Raw genomic sequence first — 20,073 nt, 5'->3', positions numbered from 1 at the left:
CTTGTGTCCATGACTTGCCTTCTTTGGTGTATGGGGTCTGTGCTTATCACTGTCTGGTCTCTTCTGGGTGGAAGGTAGAAAAATTTGGGGTTTGATTTTTCAGAACTGTCTGACATCTGCCCTTTTTCAGGCCTCCTGGTGAGGGAGGCATTTTTTCCTAATGACCAGTGTGAGCCCCTGAAGCAGCCTGACTGCCCCCCTGCTCCAGTGAGGTTTTGGTGTTCTCCCATTGGAGAAGTGCACTCAGACTCCAAGTGCCTTTGGACTCATTGGGGCAGGCAGCACAGCCAACCTCTCCTGTGCGGTGCCACAACGCTGCTGGTGCTGGACCAGTGTCAGTGCCACAGCAGCGACAGTGCCACCCTGAAGTGGGCAGGAATTGCCCAGCACCAGATGCTTCCCACTCCCAGAGGCTTCAAAGCTCTCCAGAGATGCTTTTGATGGTGGCAAGGAGATCATTGATGTCCTTTAAGTCAGGGCAGTTGGGAATGTCAGCTGTGAATGTGGCAGTTTATAAAGCCTTTTTTTCCCCCTTTAATCATTGTTTTTGACCCAAGACCACCTGTTCCTGAGGTGAGCAGAGATGTGCTGATGCTGGGAGTGTCCCTCACCCAGCCCTTGGTCAGTCAGTGCACACTGAGCCCTTTGCCTCCTCCCTCAAGTGAGGTACAGTTACCTGGTTAAGTATCCAGTGGCTGTGGTCTCACAGGGATGTGTAAGTGACATCAGTGGCCAGAAGCCTGGTGGTGTGGGCTGCTTCTCGAGTCTCCTCTATCCTGACAGAGCAAGAGATGGTCAACGGGACACATCAGGTTGACACTGGGGCATTTCAAGGGCAGATAACCAGGACTAGATCAGTCTGTGAGGGTCTGTGGTGTGAGGGGCAGCTGTGAGAGTTGGTAGCAGTGGGTGGTACAGGCAGGACTGGGGGCAATGATGCACACCAGGAGCTGAAGCCCTCGCATAAAAGCTCTGTCAGGCTGTACTAAACCTGGACAATTTCGACAAAAAGGCCCTCACTCCCACTGTCCCTGTAGTGGGCAGTGCTGCCACTCTCCTGTCTGGAGGGAAGGAGGGGATCCCTGAGTGCTTTTGTCCCCAAGGGCTCCTGGAAACGCCCTGTAAGGGCAGCAGCTGGGGGAGGATTTGACTGGGCTTGGGAAACACAGCCTGCAGTGTAGGATTTGCAGGACACTTGGCTGTGCCACCCTGAACCTGTCAAGTGCTGTGTCCCCCGAGTGCCCCCGACTCGATTCCCCGGGGATGCTGAACCCCAAACGCCGCTACCGCAGGCCCCATTGCCGGGAAGGAGCATCCTCAGGGCTGACCGTGAGCGGGGAGCCCTGGAGTACCGGGAGCCGCACCGATCCCGCACCAAACCCTGCACCGACCCCTGCGCCTGCCCCTCAGCAGCCGGCGGGGCCCGGTTCTGCACGAGGGGGCTCCGCAGGGCTCCAGCACGGCCCGTCCGAGCTCCCCCTCGTTCGCCGCTCCCCGTTACCGGGCCAACGCCGCGGCGCTGCCGGCGGCCCCTGCGCCGTGCTCGCCCCCGCAGCGCGGCGGGCAGCGCCCCGCGCCTCCCCCCATGGGGCTGCCGGGCCTTCGCCCGCCGCCGCGGAGCCCACCGGTGCCACCGAGCCCGCCGGCGGCGGGGACCGAGCCGCCGCTGTGTCCCCGCCGGGAGCTGCAGGTACGGCAGAGGATGCGGTGCGGGCCGGGAGCGGGGGCGGGGAGTACGGACCGAGAGCGGCTCGCCCGGGGAGCGGGTGCGGGGTGGGGGGGTCCCCGCCGCCGGCACAGCCGGTGTTCGGAGCCATCCCGGGGCCCCCGGGAACCCACACGCACCGAGAGGGCCAGAGATGTGTCCGGGAGCTGCCCTTCCACTGGCGCCGGACCCTGGGAGCGATTTTTTCCCCGCAAAGCAGGGGCGGGATGACGGCGAGTCCCAGCGCCGGTGGCACCGGGCTGGGGTTGGAGTCGCGGTCGGGAGGGGGCTGTCGCCACCACTGTGCTCTCGCTGCCCCGCTCTCCCACCGAGCCCCGGGCTCTGACCGGGACAATGGCCACGGCATGCGGCGGCGCTGGGACCCCACGCGTGGGAGGCAGCGGGCCCGGGGCCTGCCCTCAGCCCTGGCTGACAGCGGTGCCCCCTCCCTGCAGCCCGGACAGCCCCCAGCAGCCCCCCAGGAGCATGGCCCAGCCAGAGAGCAAACTGGTGTCCCCGCCCGTGGCACCCTCGTCCCCCGAGCTGGAGTGCCACATCTGCTACAGCCACTTCGACGCCCGAGCCCGCAGGCCCAAGCTGCTCCGCTGTGGCCATCGCCTCTGTGCCCGCTGCCTGCGCAGGATTGTTCCCCCGGGGGATGCTTCAACCCCCCAGCTCCGTTGCCCCTTCTGCCGCCAGCACAGCCCGGTGCCGGGCGGGGACGTGCAGCAGCTGCAGGATGACGGTGAGGCACTGGCACTGCTGACAGGCCGTGAACGGGCCAAGAAACGGGGTCCACCCCTATCTCCTGAGGTACTCCTTTGCCCCAGCGTGCTGGAGCCCACATCCAGCCCCGACTGCCTGGTTGTCACCATCCTGGAGGTTCCAGAGGACGTAGCCCCACCAGAGAGCCTGGGCAGGCTGGAGGTGGTGCGGCTGTACCGCCCCACGAGCCTGGGTGCCCTGCCCTGCCACGGCCCTGGGCAGAAGTGGCGCTCCTGGGGGTGGCAAGCCATCCCCCGCTTCATTCTGGGCGTCCTCTGCCTCCTCTACTTCAGCTCCCTGCCCTTCGGCATCTACCTCCTGCTCATCGAGCACCACAGCCTGGGCATCATCCTGGTCAGTCTTGTGCCCTCCACCCTCCTTCTCTGCATTGTCTACAGCCTCTGCCAGTGCCTGTGCCTGGAGGTCTTTGGGTTCCCCCACTCCTGACCCTGCACAGCCAAACCCTGTGCCTGAGCCAGGCAGGATTTGGGTTCCTTGGGGCATTGTCCCTTGAGGTACACATGTCCTCTGACCCACAGCATGCTGCGCCTGGACCATGGGGAGAAGCTCAGTGCCTGGTGCCTTCCCACACAGAACAGCACTGTCTTTTCCATGTGGGTGCTCACACTGGCTGGAATGGCTGCAGGAGCTCATTGCAGCCTCCAAGCATTTGGGCCAGACCTCAGCTCTTGTCCTCCTGCACAGCAGACAAAGAGCAGGAGCCAGGACTCTGATCCCAGCTGAGGAAGCGCCGCGGCCGGAGGGGCCCCGGCAGGAGAGGGACGGGCAGAGCCCGGGGGCTCCTGCGGCCGGGCTGGCCCCAGCATGGCTCCATGTCCATAGTGTAAATAGTTCTGTCTGTGGAGCCCACGCTCCTCGTGGGGCTGCTCCCATCGCATCTGTGTTTCTTTCTCATGTGTGAGTCTCGTGTTCGCTGACATTGTGTCCCAGAGGGGAGGAGTGGAGGAGTTTCTTTGGTGTGTAAAGATGTCTTTGCAGCTATTTTGTAGTCATTGTGGGTTTTTTTTTTGCACAGCCTCCAGTCTCTATTTAACCTCCTTGGGTTTTGTTTTGTAAGGATTAATTTAATACTGCTAACCATTTTATTACTTTTATTAAGAAGAGCGAAGTCTATTTTTAATCTCTGCCTTGGACCTGCCCTGCTCCACAGGGGCTGCTCTCTGCAGCACTGGCAGTGAAGTTACCCTACCATCTCTGCTGGCATCCCTGCATCCCTACCAGCATCCCTGCCAGCATCCCTACCAGCATCCCCACCGCACACAGTCAACACCAGGAGACCCAGGACAGAGTCACATTTATTACTGTTTTGTGTTCCTCCCACCCGCATCTCCCACTCTCCTTGTTGAGGCAGCTGCTGGGCTGTCTCTCCAGTCATGCCCTTGGGGACAGGACATGACTGTCCCAGTCCTATACCTGCTCCAGCACCACTGGCACCCCGGGGAGACACTCGCTGTTGCTGGGTGAAGATTCCAGCATCTCTGCCACACTCCAGATCTTGGGTTTCTGGGGCTGCTTGTCCTGTCCAGGGGCTGTCATCACCTCGGGGCTGCCCCCACACCCATCCTGCACGGGGCTGGAACTGGGAATGGGGACAGCACCCGATGGGACCCCCTCTCCCTCGCTGTCCTCTCCATCTGAGGCGCTCTGTGTGGCCCAGCTCGCCTTTTTCTCCTTCTTGAGGCGCCGGCGGGCATTGGCGAACCAGGTGGAGACCTGGGTGAGGCTCATCCGGCTGACCACAGCCAGCATCACCTTCTCCCCCTTGCTGGGATAGGGGTTCCTGGGGTGCTGTGCCAGCCAAGCCTTCAGTGCCCCGGTGCTCTCCCGCGTCGCCGCCGCCTTCGCCCGCCCCGGCTCTGTGGGCAGCCCCAGCGGCACCTCAAAGGGTGCTGAGACCTGGAGGGGCACAGGGGTGTCAGGGTGGGACAGAGGGGCACGACGGCCAGAGGAGAGGGGCTGTGGGATGTCAGAGCTCGGCCCTTTGTGTGTGGGAGAGGGCAGAGCTGTACCCTGCCCGTATCCTGCCATATCCCCCGTTTTCCTCTCCCATGCGCACCCAAAGTGCCAAGTGCAGGACGGTGTGTGTGGGGGGGGGCAGGGGAATGCCGGGGAGGGGCAGGGCCCTCGGGACAGCAGGTCCCCAGCCCCGTCTCCAACCACCCCACACAGTCCCATCCTGGTCCCAGGAAAGCCCCGCATCCCGTTGTTCCTCCCCCGGAGCTGCAGCGCGGCACTTACCAGGGGCGTCACGAGGCTGAGAGGGGGTGGCAGGAGGCTGTACCCGGCCAAAACGGGACAGGGACAGGAGTAGGGGTAGGGGCAGGGCAGTAGGGCTTGGGGTGGCCCCCGCAGGGTTCCCCAAGGCCCCACGCAGCCCCCCAGCTCTTGTCCTGAGCTCCTCTCGCCCCGAGGTGCTGCCATACTGCAGGAGAGGAGCCGGGGAGCTGCTCCCAGGTCTTTTATAGCTGCTGGGGTCTGCAGTGACTGACAGCTGATTAGGGGGTATTAGCACCCACGAGAGCAGCAGCAGGATCTGGGGCACCTGATACCCCCCCTTCCCCAGCTACTGTTGGGCAGGGACTTGCAGGGACCGTCCTTGCCTGCCTGCCACCAGCCAGAACCCTGGTCCTTCCCAGCCCCCCAGCTCAGCACAGCCTATGCAGCTCCCAGGGATGGGGTACAATGGCATCCTGGGGCTGGCACATGGGGCCCACCGAGGGCCCCAAGGACACCCAGAGCCACAAACACACACCCCAGCTGGGGCTTTACTGCAGTGCTGAGCTCTGTCCCATCCATGACCGCAGCCCTGACCTGGGGCTGTGGGTGGCAGAGCCCCCTGTGCTGTGGAAGGGTGGGTTGGAGGGCCAGGGGCTGGTGGAAGAATTATAGCCTGGTGGGAGGACAGCAACCCATGCTGCCCCATCCTGCTTGTCCTCTGGCTTGGCCAGGTCCTCACCCAAGCCCCAGCACTGCCATGCCTGCCACTGGATTCCCAGCAGCAGAGTGACAAAGGGGAAGGGTTCCACAGCCCCATGGACAGTGGGGACCCCTGCAAGGCACTGGGGGGTTCCTGTGGTTGGCACAGCAGGGCAGTGGGTGGGCAGGGCAGTGGTGGGCAGCTGTGTGAGGGGCCCCGAGAGCCCACGACCCCCTGAGCCACCTGCTCCTGCCACCACGCCTCCCCACTAAGACTGGGATTATCCCACAGGTTGTATCCGTCATTAAATACCGACTAATAACGCTCTCAGGATATTAAATATGTAACAAACCCGCTTAGCGCTGGCCAGGACAGGAAGGCGAAGGTCACCGGTGCTAATGAGCCCGGCCACATCCCTGGATCCCTGCAGGCCCTGGTGACAGCAGAAGGTCCCAGGGTGAGGTGCCAGCACTCAGAGATCCCATGCCCCTGCACTACCCCGTGGCCAGAACCTGAGCAGCACCTGGAGCTCCCAACATAGAGCAGCCAGAGCTCTGGTCCCATCCATCCCACAGTGGGCTGATGGTGTGCTCTGGGCAGCCACAGGTGTGGCAGCCTCAAGCCAGCCAGGACACTGGTACTGCTGGCTGGGACCAGCCCTGGCCATGGCCCTGCGGTGGCCCCATAACCTTGTCCCCACGGGACTCGTCCAGCCCTAATCAGCACCGTGGATCTGCTTGATTAGATAATGGGGCTGTAATCTAGGAAAGCGCCTGCGGATTGCGCGCAGCACCCTGACCCTGCACAGCACAGCTGGAGAGGGAGGGCCCCGCCGGCCGCCGGCACAGCAGGCGGACACAGCTGGAACCGACCGAGCCACAGACCGAGCCACAGCCCTGCAGGCACAGCCACACACTGCGTACAGGCAAGGCTGGTGTGAAGGCAGCGGGACAGAGCCACAGCTGGGACAGCCCCATCAGCCGCAGCCACCTCGGGGGAGGTGTGGGGCCACCCACTGCTCACTGCCCTGGTGGTCCAACCCTAGGCAGGTAAATCAGCCTAGGATTAGAGATGGTCCCAAGGAAAAAGCTGTGGAGGCAGCCATGTTGTGGCAGTTTTGTGCTCACCTTGGGATGCCTATTGCAGCTGCAGTGTGCCTGGAGCTCGGGGCTTTCTGCTTTAAAAACCCTAACCCTAGGCATAACCCTAACCCTAGGCAGGTAAATCAGCCTGGGGTTAGGGATGGTCCCAAGGAAAAAGCTGTGGAGGCAGCCATATTGTGGCAGTTTTGCAGCCCTGGTGTCATCACCCTACCCTGCATGAGGGCAGGGAGAGCCCCACAGAGATCACCCTGCCCCCGAGGGGCTCAGGCTTCACAGGGGCTCTCACTGAGCCAGGGTGGTTCCTGGCCTTTTTCCCCTCCGTGGATAATCAGTTTAATGCAGGAGCAGAGAACTAAATCTCTGCGATTAGCTGTTATAATCACATGTAAATAGGCCCAGACAAGCCGCTCAGGAGGGTGGTGTGTGGCTCGGGACAGAGTTACACGGGATTTAGGCTGTTTACCACTCGATTAATTTCATGACTCCAGCCCCCAGCCCACCGCTGTCCCAGCTGCCTGGCTCGCTGCTCAGGAGTCAAGGTCACTCGGGCGGGAGGCAGCTGATAGCCCGGAGTGTCTGCCAGCAGCCAGCGGCACAGCACAGTGCTGGGCACAGTGCTGAGGGCCTCAGCTCCAGGGCCAGGCCGAGGCTGGGCTGTCACATCCCTGGCCCCTGGACCCTCAAGCAGGCACACACATGGCTCTCCATCCCTTTTTATTCATAAGCATAGTCAAAGCTTGAGAATGTCACAGCTGAATCCTCCAACGACCACCAGCGGATTAACACAAGAGTCCATTCCTCTTCAGAAGAAAAATAGAGCATCTTCTGCCTCCTTCTCCTTGGGTTCCCTCCAGTCCAGAGCCCTGCTGCTGCCTGCCTGCAGGCTGGAGATACCACAGGAGGGCTGGCTGCTGGCACACTGGGACCACTGGCCCCATGGCTGCGGGGAGCAGTGGCTGTGGCTGCACACACCTCATCTCTGACACTGCACCACACACAGTTGTGCCCAGCCCTATGGCTTCCCCAGGACCCCCATGTGCTGGGCAGACGCTGATCCATGCCTGCCCACACAGACAGTTCAGGAAAAGGGGTTTCAGACCATCCAGTGCAACAGGCAAAGAGACTGTCCACACAAGGGCTGCTCCTGTGGCTGCTGAGCAGTCCCTGGGGGGAGGTGCAGGACCCCCATGGCACAGGGCCGAGCGGCAGCGTGTCCCTGGCTGTGTCTGTGCCACCACGGCTCAGGTGTGTCCCTCGCAGCCCCGGCACAATAAGGCAACTGCTGGCTGGGGTGGCTGCTGCCAGTGCACGGTGCAGGGTGCGCTGCTAGTCCGACAGCGTGATCACATCGTAGTGGATGCCCGGCTGCAGCTGCTGCATCTGCTCTGCTGCTGCCTCGGTGGTGAAGACGCCCTGGGCCTGGGCCATGGCCGCATCCGCCACTGCTGCAGGGGAGGGGGGTCAGTGCTGCCTCCCACCGAGGGCAGGGGGAGCCACTGCCTACTCAGGGCTCCCCCTCCATGTTCCTCACCTGTCCCTGGGAAGGGACAAAAGGCCACCCTGCCCGTGTGGGGCTCCAGCAGGGAGCCCAGCTCTGCTTTCCCCTGTTCCACAACTGACAGGCAGGGAGCAGCAAATATCCTCGGACACCATGGCTGGCAGCAAAACAGTGATCGAGCCTGGTCTTCCCAGCCCTCCCACCAAGGACTGCTGCACAACTTGCTGCCAACCCCAACAACAGGACTGGCACCCTCCTAAACCTGGGAGGACAGACCCTTCTGGCACAGGGCTGTGCTAGTACCTGAGACAGCCGAGTGTGCTGCTGCTTCCAGCTGTGCCTGGGTGACAAGCTGCTGCTCCGGTGACACAGGCATGTACTGGATCTAGAGAGGGGAGAACAGGGAATGCCTGAGGGGAGGATTCCTCCTGGAGCTGCTCTAACCATGGCTGCTGCACTCAGGCACGAGCCTGAGCTCCCTCTATTTCATATATCCCTGTCCACCTGCAGGCTCAGAGCCTCCAGCTCCTGCCGCCAGGCCTGGCTCCTTACCTGTGACTCCGGGAGGAACTGGCCACCCTGCTCATACTGGATGTGAGTGATCTGACCATCCTGCACCTGGGGATAAACCGTGAGGCTGTGGTAGGGTCTGAGGGTGTCCAGGCCCCCAACAATGCTGTAACCCAGAGTAAGCAAGAGGGAGCAGGAGGGGACCCAGCCTCACACATGACACCCCATGAGCCCCACCCACCATGTGATGGGAGCAGATAGTCTGAAGCTCACCTGGATGTGATGTCCCTCCGGGACAACAACATACTCTTGGGGAAGCAAGTGTGGGACACCTTCCTGGGCAATAATGTACTGAACCTGCAAACATGGGAATTCAGACCTAGAAAAAATGTCACCACTTCCCACCCCCCATCACAACAGCTGGATCTGGTCTGCCTCCTGTGCCTCTTTCTACCACCCCAGTGCCTTCAGCTCTGCCTGCTCTCTCCCACTGCTGCCAGCTGTTCCCACTAGAGTCTCCCATCCGTGGGCCATGTCCCCTCACCTGGTTGTCAGCAGTCACTAAGTGCTGTACTGTCTGTCCGTCAGCAGTTGTGATCTCCTGGATGTAGGCTGCCTCCTCCTGCAGTGTCAGCAAATTCCCAATGTGGTTAGGGGGGCTGGACCTGACCACGGCCCCTGGGGAGGCCCCCACTGTGAGGAGCAGCCACACATAGGCTGAGGCCAAGGGACCCAACTCACCTGACTGGTGACGCTCTGCTCCTGTGCAACAAGGATGTGCTCCTGCCCAAGGGCCTGCTGCAGCCGCTCAGGAGCCAGCACAGCCTGCCCGGCCTGCAGAGCTGCTGCAACACAGAGAGGGAACTGGTGGGGATGCTGCTGGGGACACTGCCAGGGCTACCAATGGCCTCGCTCCCCTGTGGCCACTGCCTGACACCTGCCCCAGTGAAAAGCACGAGGCAGTCTCTGAGCTGTGCTCACACAAGGACAGAGCTAAACAACCAGGGGCAGAACACACCCTCCATATCAGAACCTCAACTCTGCTTCCAGTGTGAGCTGCTCCCACATGTACTGATCTACCAGGACCTGTCTGGAGGGAACAGAAGCCCCCTTCATTCTGCACAGTTCCCTGTGCCCAGCCCCTTGGTCTCTGTCTCCATCAGCAATCCCAACTGCAGGAGGGTCCTCCTGGCCCTTCAGCCCCGCCTGACCCACAAGCTGGGTGAATCCTGCATGGGGCTCTGAACGTAGGATACCCACAGGTCAGCCCTGTGGTCTGACAGGGGGCCCGGGGACATGTCTTACTGTGTAGGGTGGCTAGGGTGTCCTCATTGCTGTTCAGGATGATGGTCTGCTGGGCAGCAGCTGGCCCTGGCCTTTTGCCCTCTGAGCTGTGCAAACGCTGTGTGTGGAACTTGAGGTGCCCATTACGGTTGAACCTATGGAGAGGCAGAGTGAGGTGGAGTGTGCCACAGGCAGCACAGGATCCTGTGCTCCCAGCAGGACATGGGCCCCATAAGCACATGCTACAACATGGCCTGTCCCCTCTCCCAGCATGTTCCCATCAGTGCCCAGGGACTGAACCCTCCTATGCAGAGGTTCTGTGGAGACAAAGTTGGGTCCACCTGCAGCAGGAACCATTCCCAAGGCACTGTCCCCTCTAATGGGCTGATGCTGGGGAAGGTTTGGGGCAGACAGCTCTGCCAAGACTCTATCTCCTCTTGAGCCTTGTGGAGCTCTGTGGGATCCCTCAAAGCAGGATCAGCCCAGCTCCACCACTCACCTCTGCCCACAGACCTGGCAGGCGAAGGGCTTCTCATTGGTGTGGGTCAGCATGTGCCTGCGCAGGTCCTTCTTGTTCTTGGAGGCAAAGCTGCAGTGGGGGCACTTGTGTGGCCGGAGGTTGGCATGTTGAACCATGTGGCTCTGGGGCAGAAGGACAAGTGCTGGGTCAGATACCCCTGTTTCTCCAAACCCCTTGTTCCCAGGGCTGCTCTGCACCAGGAAACTTACCCGGACCTCTGGCCAGAGAGTGGCAGTGAAGGGACAGTCGGGACACTTGAAAGTGCTGGGCCCAATGTGGGCTCTCTTGTGACTCTCCATCTCCGCTCTCCCTGTGAACATGGCTGTGCAAATCTTGCATGAAAACTTTTTGGCCGTGGAAATCTTGCATGAGAGCTTCTTGGCTGTGGAAACCTTGCATGTGAGCTTCTTGGCCATGCCTTGGAGTGCAGGCCACTTGATCTTTGGGGACGACACTTCGTGCCCCTCGGACGCTGGGGACAAAGACGAGTCGCTCTGGGCCAGACTGGTGACACACTGCACCACGGGCCACTTGATGCCGGCGGGCTCTGCCTCCTGGCCCTCCGCAGGTGAGGAAAAGGCAGCATCCCCGCTGAGGGGCTGCAAGAGAAACACCAGTCACATCTGCTGCCACAGCTGCTCGGGATGGGGAGAAGGCTCAGATCCTTACCTCCATGGCCTGGAACTGGCTCCCTGGGACACTGGATGACATGATGTAGTGATTGCTATGGTCCTTCAGTGCCTCCTCTGTCATCACAGCTCCGCTCACCACAACTGTGTGGGAGGTCTCCACAGGACTCTCCTCCTCACTGCTGGAGAGCACCAGGTCAGGGATGGTCTGCCTCCTCCTCCTCACCACTAAAGCCTCCCGACTAGAAGCCAGAAGTGCCTCCCTCTCCCCACTCCTCCCATAGAGCTGACCTGTACAGCGTGGCAGGAGCCTGGATCTCCTCACTGATGGGTGCGATGATGCTGTACTCTGCTGCTCCACTGAAGGGGATGGTGATCTGCTGCAGCTCTGAGCCACTCAGGCTCGCTTCCCCATAAGCCTCCTGCACAAGTGTCTGCCCAGGCTCTGCCATGTGCAGCATCACCAGCTTTTGCTGCTGCTCCTTAGAATCCACCTTTGCCTCCTCCTCCTCCTGTGCCTGCAGCTCACAGGGGGCTGGTGCTTCTCCTGGATCATCTGGCTTCACCACTGCCACCTGTATAATACAGCAGCTCAGCCAAGGGGGCAAGGCTCTGTGAGACACCCCTGCAGCAGAACAGGGTTGGGAAGCCTCCTTGTGCCAGCCCCCAGCAGGCCTGGCTCCCCTTGACTCTGCCTACCTGCAGCGAGCTGGTGGCCAGCTCCCGCTGGGTGCTCATGTTCAGCAGGAGATCCAGGGCCGTCTGCGTGGCCAGCTCTGCTGATCCAGCCACTTCTGGAGGGGTCAAATAGAAAGGGTCAGGCAGGAGCTCATCTACCTCCTTCCTCATCCCACCCCCTTCCCAAGTGCTCACTTGCCTTGTTCATAAATGATGGTGGCCCCTTCCAGGGAACCTTGCGAGAGAACAGAGGGCTCTGCACCTGCAACAGCCTGGACCGTGTGGCAAGTGATGGGGCCGAGAGGTGCCTGTGTGAGAGAGAGTGCTGACAGCACAGTGGGCAGTGAGCACCAGGAAGAGCTGGGACAAGGCCTGGCACTCACCGGTGGGCTGGCCTCTGGCTCAGCCGGTGCCTGCACCTGGCTGTGCTGCTGCTTCAGCTCCTCGATCTGCTGCAGGGTGAAGAAGGGGCGGCGGCGGCAGGGCGGCTCCTCGGGGTGCCTCTGTGCCCACTCCTCGAAGGAGTCGGCATGGCGGCACTGCACGTGCAGGCGCAGGTTCTTCTTGTGCTTGGTGGTGAAGTGGCAGAACTCGCAAGCGAACGGCTTCCCTCCTGCAGGGCCCGGGAGGGGGAGTCAGGCAGGAGGTCCCAGGGGATGGGAGGGAGAGCAGGCAGACTCTGACTGTCTCTGGGAGAAGGGGGTGCAGGGCATCAGTCAAACAGGTTCTCTCACCTGTGTGCTTGACTGCCATGTGCGAGACCAGGAAGTCCTCCCGGAAGGTGGAATATTTGCAGACGCTGCATTTGTAGGGCTTGTCATTCATATGTGACAGCTGGTGGTTCAGCAGGACCTTCTTGTCCTCGCAGACATAGTCACAGAACTCACACTTGAACCTGCCAGGACAAAGCCACCTGTGACATCTGCTGAGGGGAGCAGGACACAGGCTCTGCCCAGGCACACCGGGCTCCTACCTGCGGTTGGCAATGGCCTGGATGTGTGTTAGCAGGTGCATCTTGAAGGTGTAACGCTTCTTAAAGGACTTCCCGCACTGGTGAAACAAAGTGAAGCAGCACTCACCCCCTGCTCTTCCTCACCTGCTGCCAGGCCATCTCCAGGCTGCCCCCCCTTACCTTATCACACATGTGTGGTTTCTCTGTACTGTGTGTCTTCATGTGCTGCGTAAGCCTCTTCTGCATGGGGTAAACACGGTTGCAGACAGGGCACGGGAAGGAGTTCAGCTTTGGTGGCTGGATGGAGAACATAAAGATGAGATCACCTGGATGAGCTCACCAGTTTCTTTACCCTCTCCCCACTGGATGACCTGGGTTGCCTTTCCTCAGGAGATTCAGAAACAATGCCCTCAACAAGGCACTGAGATTTTGTGAAGACCCAGATGTGCCTCTTCCCATATAACGTGCTGAGATTCAAGTCAACAGAGTATTCAAACTCACCGGATCAGCTCTCTTCTTCCTGAAAAGTAAGAAAAGCCCCTTGTGTCAGCCACACCCCAAGCCCAAGCTTCCTTATACCCAGACACCAAAACTCTCCATTTTGGAAAGGGTCAGGGGACGGGGCAGCCATGGCCACCCTCCCAGGACAGGAAGAACAGTGTCAGTGCTGTTCAGTCCCCAGGACTGTGCTGCCCTCACCTGTCCCTGCTGTGCACTGTAGAGTGTCGAATGACATCCTTCTTGTACACGCTGGTGTAATTGCACTCCTCGCACTTGTAGGGCTTGCTGCCCACATGGTTGAACATGTGCTCCTGTAAGAGGCAGACCAGGGACATGAGACCTGGGGCTGCCAGGCAGCCTGTGGGTTTGAGGCAGGGCAGATAAAGCTCACCTTGAGGGAGGACCAGCGCCGGGAGCGGTAGCTGCACTGAAGACACTTGAAGAGCTGCGGGTCATTGGCCTCGTGTGAGTTGACGTGGAAGCGCAGGTCATCGTGTGTGAGGAACCGTGAGCCGCAGATCCGACACAGGTAGGGCCGCATCAGGGGCTTGGGGGACTTGTAGTAATACCTGCAGGAACAGGAGCAGGGCTCAGAGCTGCAGTGGCAAACGGGCTGGACCAGCCCTGGGCACAGGCCAGAGGGCCCAGCACACCCCTCACCTGCGCCCCATGTACTTGCGGTATTTCTTGCCCAGGAAACGGCGGGAGGGCCTCCCACGCCGCCGGGGGATGACGTCTGCATCCTCGGCACCGGTGTTGGAAGAAGGGTCCTTGTTCTCAGAGTCAGACTGGCTGATACCGGGCTCTGCCAGGTTCTCACCAGTCCCATTCTCCAGGCCGGAGGAACTGGCTGCTTCTGAGTTCTGCAGCTCCCGGCTTGGTGTGCTCTGGGACGTCACCAAGGGCTCCACCTCCCCTCCTGCTGCACAGAACACAGCACAGCTCCATCACATTCTCGCTGTGGCTCCAGGAGAACCACCCCCTGCTTCACCCCTGAACAGGGCTGCTGCCTCCCAGCTCCCTCACCTTCCGGCAAGTCCTGAGACACATTCTCCAGACGAAGCAGCTTGCGGGGTCTCCCTGGGCGCCGGCGTGGCCTCTCCTCGCTGGAGGTGGCGACAGTGCAGCCATACTTGGGCAGTCGCCCCCGGGGCTCATCCTCAGCTGGGTTGTAGTCACTGTCCTCTGCAGACAAGTGCCCCAAAACATCAGAAAAGATGATGGGAAAAGACTAAGATACATAAGATGTGGAGAGGTGAGTCCTACCTTCAGGATCATCAATAGCACCAGCATCCATAATATCATCATCTTCTTCTTCTGCAGCCTCCTCATCCTCAGTCTTTGGAACAGCTCCCACCTTTCGTGGTCGTCCTTTCTTCAAAGCCAGAGCTGAACCCACTGCCACAGAGAACAGGGTGAAAGTTCTTTACCAAACTGTGCCAGAACAGGCCCTTGTGCTCCAGCTCCTCCCTTGTTTCTTCCCGGGAGAGAGCAGAGCCTGTCTGCAGTGAGATGAATTTCCCTGAGCCCTTGGCACACACCTGGCTGGAAGTGACGCTCTTTCATGTGGTTAATCAGTGTTTTCTTAGACACACTCTTGTACTGACACATCTTGCACTTGAACTGCTGCACCACCACCACTTCCATCATCTCTTCCAGGGTCTCCAAGTCTGGCTGGTCCAGCTCCTCCCCACCATCTGCCTCCTGCGCTTGGTTTGGCTGTGCAGGCAGCTCCAGCACTTCCAACTGCCTGGAAGGCTCTGAAGGGCCGGGCTGGTCAAGGCACGTGGAGGTAGGTCCATCACCAACAGCCTCTATTGCCAAGCTATTGGCTAGAGCAGAAGTGGCCATCTGGGACACCATGGGAGCACCTGAAACACCAAAACCCACTCAGCCAAGACGCTCATCTGCATCCAAGGCTGCACCCGCACAAGGGGCACAGTGCTGAACACAAGCTCAGGAACAGGCTCCCAACAGGACTGTGGTACAAACACCGTGGCTGATACAGCTGGGACACACAGTCCAGGCCCTGCTCCAGTGGCACAAGGCTCAGAGGCACAGATGGCTACCATGGACAGTCCAGGGAGTTCCCTCACCATCATCAGGGCCTTGCAGAATAAGGTACTGCGTGGTCTCTGCCCTTCCATCCTCTGCGCTGGTCACGGCGATGCAGCCTGGAAGGGAGAGGAGAGCAGAGTGGTGACTGCCAGATCCAGAGCTGGAGAGTCACTGGGGCTCCCTGGGGCTCTCCCAGCTCAGACAGAAGCCTGAAGGTGGGAGGAGGGTCTGGCTCTGGGGTGGAGCCTGCCCTGGGCTGAAGGAGCAGCTGGACAGAAGGAAGGCTGTCAAGCAACATGAGGTCCTCACCAAAGCCTTGAGTTGCTACAGCAAAGCAAGAGAAAACCCTGCTGACCAGCTGGACTCAATGATCTTAGAGTTTTTTTTCCAGCCTTAATAATTCCATGTCCATACTTCCCCCACCTCCTGAGGTCTGGTGTAGTGGCTCCCTCCCCAGCCCACCCAGCCATCTCCACATGGGAGCACACACTCACTCTGGATGATGTCAGGCCCGATTGTGGACTCGATGATTTTGTCAATGGCAGAACCCAGGTCGGAGGAAGTGGATGCAGTGGAGTCTGACACAACTATGGCTCCATCGGTGATGACACTGGAGTGCACCAGGACCTGTGGGGACTCTGACACCATGATGGACTGGCTCACAGTGGAGACACTGGAGACCAAGGTGGATTGGGCAATAGAGGATGAGTCTGGCAGGTAAATCCTTGGAATGGCATCTGTGCTGGAACTGCTCTCTGAGACCTCTTCCTGGCAGATAAAAAGAGTCCAGAAGAGCTCAGGTGAGAGACCTTTGCCAGCCCAAGCCCTTGGGGCTGCCAGCTTATGCAAATGACCCGGAGTATCACTGCAAGATTTCCAGGAAAGGCATCAGAGCAAATCCTTTGGTACCGACAAAAACCCGGAGCTGCAGGACTGCTTTTGCTACCAAGGGGAGTTCTGCTCCTCGGACTGACAAGCAGATGCTGGACCAGAGGTGTAACAGTGCCTGCCAAGGCCGCAAAGCTCAGTCTGTCAGAAATGTCTACAGAAACCCCTAGGAACCAGAACCGCGGCTGCCCTCCCTGCCACCCCATCCTTCCCACAGGCACCTACCAAGGAGACCCCGCTGCTGTCGGAGCTCTGCCCCACGCAGGAGTCAGCGGCCCGGGAGAGGAGCCCGTGCCCCGCGGCCGCATCGCTGCTGTCCGCCGACGCGGCCACCGAGCTCCCGACGCCCAGCCCGCTCTCGGTGGGCTCCTCCCGCGCCGCCTGCGAGCTCGCGTCGCTGCTGCTCTCCACCGCATTCTCCTCCATGCCCACCCTGCCGGGGCCCGCTACGCTCGACCTGCGGGAGGACCGCTGCCGTCAGGTCCGCCGTTCGCTTCCCGCCGTCCCCATCCCCCGCGGGGGTCCGGGCTGGGCGGGCCCGGGGCCCGGGAGCCGCCGCGGGCCCATTCCCGGCGGTCCGAGCACCCTCACGGGGGTCCCGGCGCCACCTGGCGCCCCCGGTCCCGTCATGCCCCGCGGCCCCACCCGGCGTTTGGCCGCCATCTTGCCGCGGGGTCCCCCCCGCCGCCTCCGCGCGCGCGCACACGGCGGGGCGGCCCCGGTGCCGCCGGGGCGGGGGAGACGCCGCCACGCCGGGGCGAGGGGGTCCCGCCGCCGCCGCCCGCCCGCCCGCCGACCTGCGCCCTCACCTGGTCCACCGCGGCCCCGCCGCGCCCCCGCCGGAGCCGGCACCACGGCGGCCGCCATGCCCCCCCGCCCTCTTGCCGCGCAGCGATATGGCGGCGCTGGCCCCATGCCGGAACTACTTACGGCCGGCCAGCCCCTGCCCTGCCTACAGCGCACGCCGCGGCGGAGATGCACTCCGCGCCCCGGCCGCCGCCACAGGCGCCTCCTGGGGCCGCCCGCCTCCCGCGGGAGGAGAGAGGCCTCGTCGCCCCGTCGGGGACTACTTTCCCCGCGGAAGGGTCGGCGGTGGTGAGACCCTGCGTCATGGCGTCAGGAAGCGGCGCCCGGGCCCTGAGCGTCGGCGTCGCGCCGGGTTGCGCTGGTCATGTGACGGGAAGGCGGAAGTGGCGGCGGGATTGGGCCGGGAGCGGGCGCTCGGTGCGGGCACAGCGTCCTCTCCTCTCCCTCCTTTTTGCCGCCCGACCCGACCCGACCCGACCCGACCCGGGAGTGTGTTCCCCCTGCCGAGGCCCTTACCTTGGCTGAGCCGCGCAGCCCCGGCGCTCCAGCTCCCGTTCCATAACCCGCGGTGGGCGCTGAGACCGGCGTGCCTTGTGGGCTGGGGCCGCCCATCCCCGGAGTGATCCTGGCCGAGCCTCGGGACCTCCTCCTCGCCCTTCCCTGCGAGGCCCGGGGCCTTGCCGCGGTCAGCGCGGGCCCAGCCTCGGGCTGCTGAGCGCTTTCCCCCTCGGTCTCTGGCGGGGAACGGCACCGACTGTCCGTTTGCTCTTGGTGCCAGACCTGCCTCTTTCGACGGCAGCTCTGCATCTGAACAGCAGCCACCTTCCGATGGGCTCTGGCTCACCAAATTCTGCCTTCCCGGATTGTTTTCCCCCAGAGCAGATGGCGGCGGACACCCGATTTGACTGTTCTGGCTGCCCGCGCTGGGGGTGCACAGTCTGGAGACGGCTCTGGCCCCACCCGGGGCTCCAGGAGCGCTGTCGGCAGTGGGGCATTGCTGGCACCTCCTGATGCCCCAGCATTCCCTGCAGGGATGCGCTCGGACCTTGCTGCTGTCCCAGCTCCCTGCAGCACTGCTGGTCGCAGTGCTGCTCCAGATCCTCCAGTTGAGCTCAGCTGTGCATGGCCTGGGCTCGGCCTCTGCTCCATGGTGATGGCTTTAACAAAGCCTCAGGTGGCTCCCTGTCCCCACTGATATTTTCTCATGTTTCAGTGCTCTATTGAGAACAGCTCTATCCTGGCTTTTTCCTGGTGGAAAGGCAGCTGTATTGTGCCTGTGCTCTGTCGGGGCTGGGCCAGGGTGGACTGACCCTGGCTCTGGGTCCCTGTGAAAGAAATACATGGGGTGAGGGGGGTCAGGGCTCTGCATCCCAGCTGGTTCCGGGGCCACTCAGACCAAGCCAGCCCGCAGTGCAGGTCGGGGTGGGCAGTGCCATCATGTCACTGGCCAGGACGGCCGGTCCCGAGCCGGTGCTGACATGGTGCCAGCGGCAGGAGGACAGACAGTGTCTCATCTGGCACAATCTGCGAGCACGGACGGAGCCTGCCAGAAATCCGAGCCGATGGGTGCTGGGCTGGGTCAGCACTCTGCAGCATTTGGCTGTGGTGCCTCTGTGCCTCTGCTCCGGGGCGAGGCAAGCAGTGCCTGGGTCCAGCCCCCACAGCCCGGGGCTCTTCCCTGGGGCTCTGCGCGTCCCCTGTGTCCTGCCCCAGGTGACAGTTCCCGGAGGCACTGTGTGTCCGGCAGAGGCAGTAGAGGAGCTGCACCGCCAGCTGCTGCGTGTGCACCTTCCGGCTCTTTTTCAAGCTAATTAAATGCATCCTTGAAAGGTTTATGCCCTCATCCATCATGGGCAGACAGCAGCGGTGAGAGCCATCCCCGGGCTGGCTGTGTGAGCTCTGCTGCCGCAGCACTGCTGCCAGTGCCTCGGGGCTGAGTACCCACATGCGCCCGGCTGCTGCCGTCACTGTCATGTCACAAACGCAGAAAGACCAAGGGCTTGAGCTTTTTTTTCTCCCACTATGCTTTTTTAAGCAGTCCTGTGTAGCTCAGTGGAGGATGGGAGGGAGGTGCTCCTGTGCCTGATGTCCCCTCTCCGTAGTCTGTAGCTCACACCGGTAGAGCCCAGCACTGCCTGTGACCGGCTCTGTCTGGGTTTGGAATGCCCTTGTGCCCCCTCTTGGGGGAAGCTCCGCGTTCCTGTTGGGGAGGGGCAGTGGTGTCAGAGGAACCCCTGGCAAAAGCTGCCTGCCAGGTAGAGGAAGCTGGATGGATTTGTGTCAGACCAGCAGGTTTCCTCTTTCTGCCTTCAGTCAGCTGCCGTGTGAGACAAGTGAAGGATTTTCCCAACTGGTGATGGCTGCAGGGCAGAGCAGCCTGAGCTCCAGGGGCCGCAGGGGCTCAAACAAACCCTCCTGGTGCTGGCTCGGCTGATGGAAAGTTGTGTCAGGCTTCCCTGTCCCCCTGCAGAGGTGCCCCATGTCCTCTGTCTCGGTGAATTGTCCCAAGCAGAGGTTTGCTGTGATGGGTAACCTGCTATTTTTAAAAATGCTGCGTGCCCCCAAGCGGGGTGAGCGGGGGATTTCCAGGGCAGGCAGAGCACGGCTCCCGTCCTGGGTTCTGCAGGCACAGCTCCTTGCTGATAATTCTCTGCTGTTGTGCCTCCGAGCCTGAAATCACTTCAGAGCCAAAGAAAACACAAAGAAATCTCAGCAAGAGGCTTAAAGAGAATCCAAAAATGGCTGCAACACGTGTTGGATGTGTGTCCAAATACCTTGGCGGGGGGAGCAGCAGGTTAAAGGCCTTTTGGGAATGGGCTGAGGAGACAACAGCAGCGCTTGTGCCTGGAGGACAAAGCTCAGGCTTGGGCCGAGTACGAGGCTGGTTTTATCAGGCTGCTTGATGGGCTGCTCTGACAGGCTGTGCCTCGGCCGGGGAGGTTTCCCAGCTCTGTGCTCTTCAGCCTGGATGCAGCGCTGGGAAGGAAGGAGCTCCCATCAGAGAAGCTGCCATTCAGGCACGGTGAGCCCTTCGGGGGGCTGTCCTTGCTGGTGCCCCCTGGCCACGCCGGGCTGCCCCCTCCCCAGTACAGTTTGCTGAGCTCCCACAATGGCTCTTCCATGAGCTCATGGCCTCTCTCACTGTCCCAAAATAGGAGATGGTTGTGCTGAGCACGGTGCCCAAGGCAGAGCCTCAGCTTCCCCCCCTCTGCAACCCGAACCCCGGACTTCCACTGC

At 61.4% G+C, this 20,073-nt stretch overlaps 2 protein-coding genes across 15 annotated transcripts; one reads left to right on the top strand and one right to left on the bottom strand.

The window, feature by feature from the left end:
• The first annotated feature begins 1,208 nt into the window (after positions 1 to 1,208).
• Positions 1,209 to 3,472, top strand: LOC129127778 (E3 ubiquitin-protein ligase RNF182-like). The gene is made up of 2 exons (XM_054644639.2): positions 1,209 to 1,690; positions 2,161 to 3,472. Exon 2 carries the CDS (start codon positions 2,192 to 2,194, stop codon positions 2,915 to 2,917), a length of 726 nt encoding a protein of 241 aa, XP_054500614.1. The 5' UTR covers positions 1,209 to 1,690; positions 2,161 to 2,191; the 3' UTR covers positions 2,918 to 3,472.
• A 296-nt stretch (positions 3,473 to 3,768) lies between these two features.
• Positions 3,769 to 17,136, bottom strand: ZNF335 (zinc finger protein 335). 14 transcript variants are annotated; one of them, XM_054644158.2, is made up of 28 exons: positions 16,960 to 17,135; positions 16,255 to 16,486; positions 15,636 to 15,909; positions 15,180 to 15,257; positions 14,625 to 14,954; positions 14,350 to 14,481; positions 14,110 to 14,268; positions 13,744 to 14,005; positions 13,475 to 13,652; positions 13,282 to 13,394; positions 13,084 to 13,102; positions 12,763 to 12,879; positions 12,604 to 12,680; positions 12,365 to 12,525; positions 12,014 to 12,243; positions 11,830 to 11,938; positions 11,652 to 11,746; positions 11,244 to 11,527; positions 10,993 to 11,134; positions 10,533 to 10,922; positions 10,303 to 10,445; positions 9,825 to 9,958; positions 9,261 to 9,364; positions 9,064 to 9,141; positions 8,793 to 8,876; positions 8,562 to 8,627; positions 8,313 to 8,394; positions 3,769 to 4,387 (listed from the first exon to the last, which is right to left on the bottom strand). In XM_054644158.2, exons 2-28 carry the CDS (start codon positions 16,453 to 16,455, stop codon positions 4,371 to 4,373), a joined length of 4,059 nt encoding a protein of 1,352 aa, XP_054500133.2. In that variant the 5' UTR covers positions 16,456 to 16,486; positions 16,960 to 17,135; the 3' UTR covers positions 3,769 to 4,370. The 14 variants fall into 14 exon arrangements, with proteins under 14 accessions (XP_054500133.2, XP_054500127.2, XP_054500126.2 ...); XM_054644152.2 differs by lacking the exon at positions 3,769 to 4,387 and adding an exon at positions 7,209 to 7,956 and having other exon boundaries at positions 9,261 to 9,361; positions 16,960 to 17,136; XM_054644151.2 differs by lacking the exon at positions 3,769 to 4,387 and adding an exon at positions 7,209 to 7,953.
• Positions 17,137 to 20,073: the final 2,937 nt, after the last annotated feature.

Source organism: Agelaius phoeniceus, chromosome 17 (assembly GCF_051311805.1).
Source record: "Agelaius phoeniceus isolate bAgePho1 chromosome 17, bAgePho1.hap1, whole genome shotgun sequence".
NCBI classification, from domain to species: domain Eukaryota; kingdom Metazoa; phylum Chordata; class Aves; order Passeriformes; family Icteridae; genus Agelaius; species Agelaius phoeniceus.
Note: the sequence above shows the minus strand (reverse complement) of the source record. Positions and strands in the feature narration are given on the sequence as shown.

Excerpts from the sequence above, each read along its gene's own strand:
- LOC129127778 (XM_054644639.2), top strand. The coding sequence starts at position 2,192 with ATGGCCCAGCCAGAGAGCAAACTGGTGTCCCCGCCCGTGGCACCCTCG.
- ZNF335 (XM_054644148.2), bottom strand. The coding sequence starts at position 16,455 with ATGGAGGAGAATGCGGTGGAGAGCAGCAGCGACGCGAGCTCGCAGGCG. Across the intron at positions 14,482-14,624 it reads AGAGCGTCACTTCCAGCCAG|TGGGTTCAGCTCTGGCTTTG; the intron begins GTGTGTGCCAAG and ends TCTCTGTGGCAG. Across the intron at positions 12,244-12,364 it reads CATGGCAGTCAAGCACACAG|GAGGGAAGCCGTTCGCTTGC; the intron begins GTGAGAGAACCT and ends CGGGCCCTGCAG.